The following is an 872-nucleotide window of genomic DNA, read 5'->3' as shown; positions in this document are numbered from 1 at the left end:
AGTAGTGTGTGTGTGTGTGTGTGTGTGTGTGTGTGTGTGTGTGTGTGTGTGTGTGTGTGTGTGAAAAATGATAAGAAAAGGAAAATTCAAGTGAAGGGCATAAAATTACCACAAATGTTCTGTAGGTTGTGGCTAGTAGAAATTTAATAACTTAAAACAGCACAAATATTTCTTTAGAAAAACTTTTTTAAGCTATCTCTGGATTCTCAAGTAAAACAAAAAGATTTCACTATTGAATGTTAACAAATTGGCCTACATTCTGTGTTTCAATACAGTATTCTCTGTAGTTTTTAGTTTTCTTCATAGATCCAAGTTTCCATTTCTTGTTTCCAGGAAACAAGCTCCTTGGAGTCAAACCAAAGTGCCAACTCTCTCTCCGCACTGGGAACAGAGTCACTACCATGGATAATGTTCCTACAGGACCAATTAAAAAAGAATCTTTCATCAACTTTTATGTTATGTTATTTTAGAAACACCAGTTACAATAATACTACAAACAGCAACTTCTATGAACAGTAGCAAAATATCTCCTGCAATATATTAAGAACTGATTATTAAGCTAAAAACATTATAGCTGTGAACATGCACATGAAAAACCTTTTATGAAAAGTTCACCCTATACTAATGTATATTATGTATTTTCAAAAGAATTAAAGTAGCTTGATAATTACTAAGCCCTTTCTCCACCAGTCTACACTGATACTAAACCATCCAGTTTAGTTGATAGTACATCTTTTACCTACAAGGTTAAGTTGAATCCATTATCCACCAGTCTAGGTTGATACTAAATTCTCTCTACCAAGTTTGTAGTTGCACTCAAGGTATATTTAAGCCTAACTGTAATTTTGTGTGTGCACTTTGTAAAGCTTTAT

At 33.1% G+C, this 872-nt stretch overlaps 1 protein-coding gene across 1 annotated transcript in view; it reads right to left on the bottom strand.

The window, feature by feature from the left end:
* Positions 1-91: 91 nt before the first annotated feature.
* The window catches only part of LOC106467743 (nucleoside diphosphate kinase A-like), a 15,399-nt gene continuing 14,618 nt past the window's right edge, over positions 92-872 (bottom strand). Inside the window, exon 4 of the mRNA XM_013928120.2 lies at positions 92-414. Within this exon, the coding sequence (XP_013783574.1) occupies positions 291-414 (124 nt within the window). The 3' untranslated portion in view covers positions 92-290. The remainder of the gene's footprint in view (positions 415-872) is intronic.

Source organism: Limulus polyphemus, unplaced genomic scaffold, assembly GCF_000517525.1.
Source record: "Limulus polyphemus unplaced genomic scaffold, Limulus_polyphemus-2.1.2 Scaffold2725, whole genome shotgun sequence".
In the NCBI taxonomy this organism is placed as follows: Eukaryota; Metazoa; Arthropoda; class Merostomata; order Xiphosura; family Limulidae; genus Limulus; species Limulus polyphemus.
This window is presented reverse-complemented; position numbering and strand designations above follow the sequence as displayed.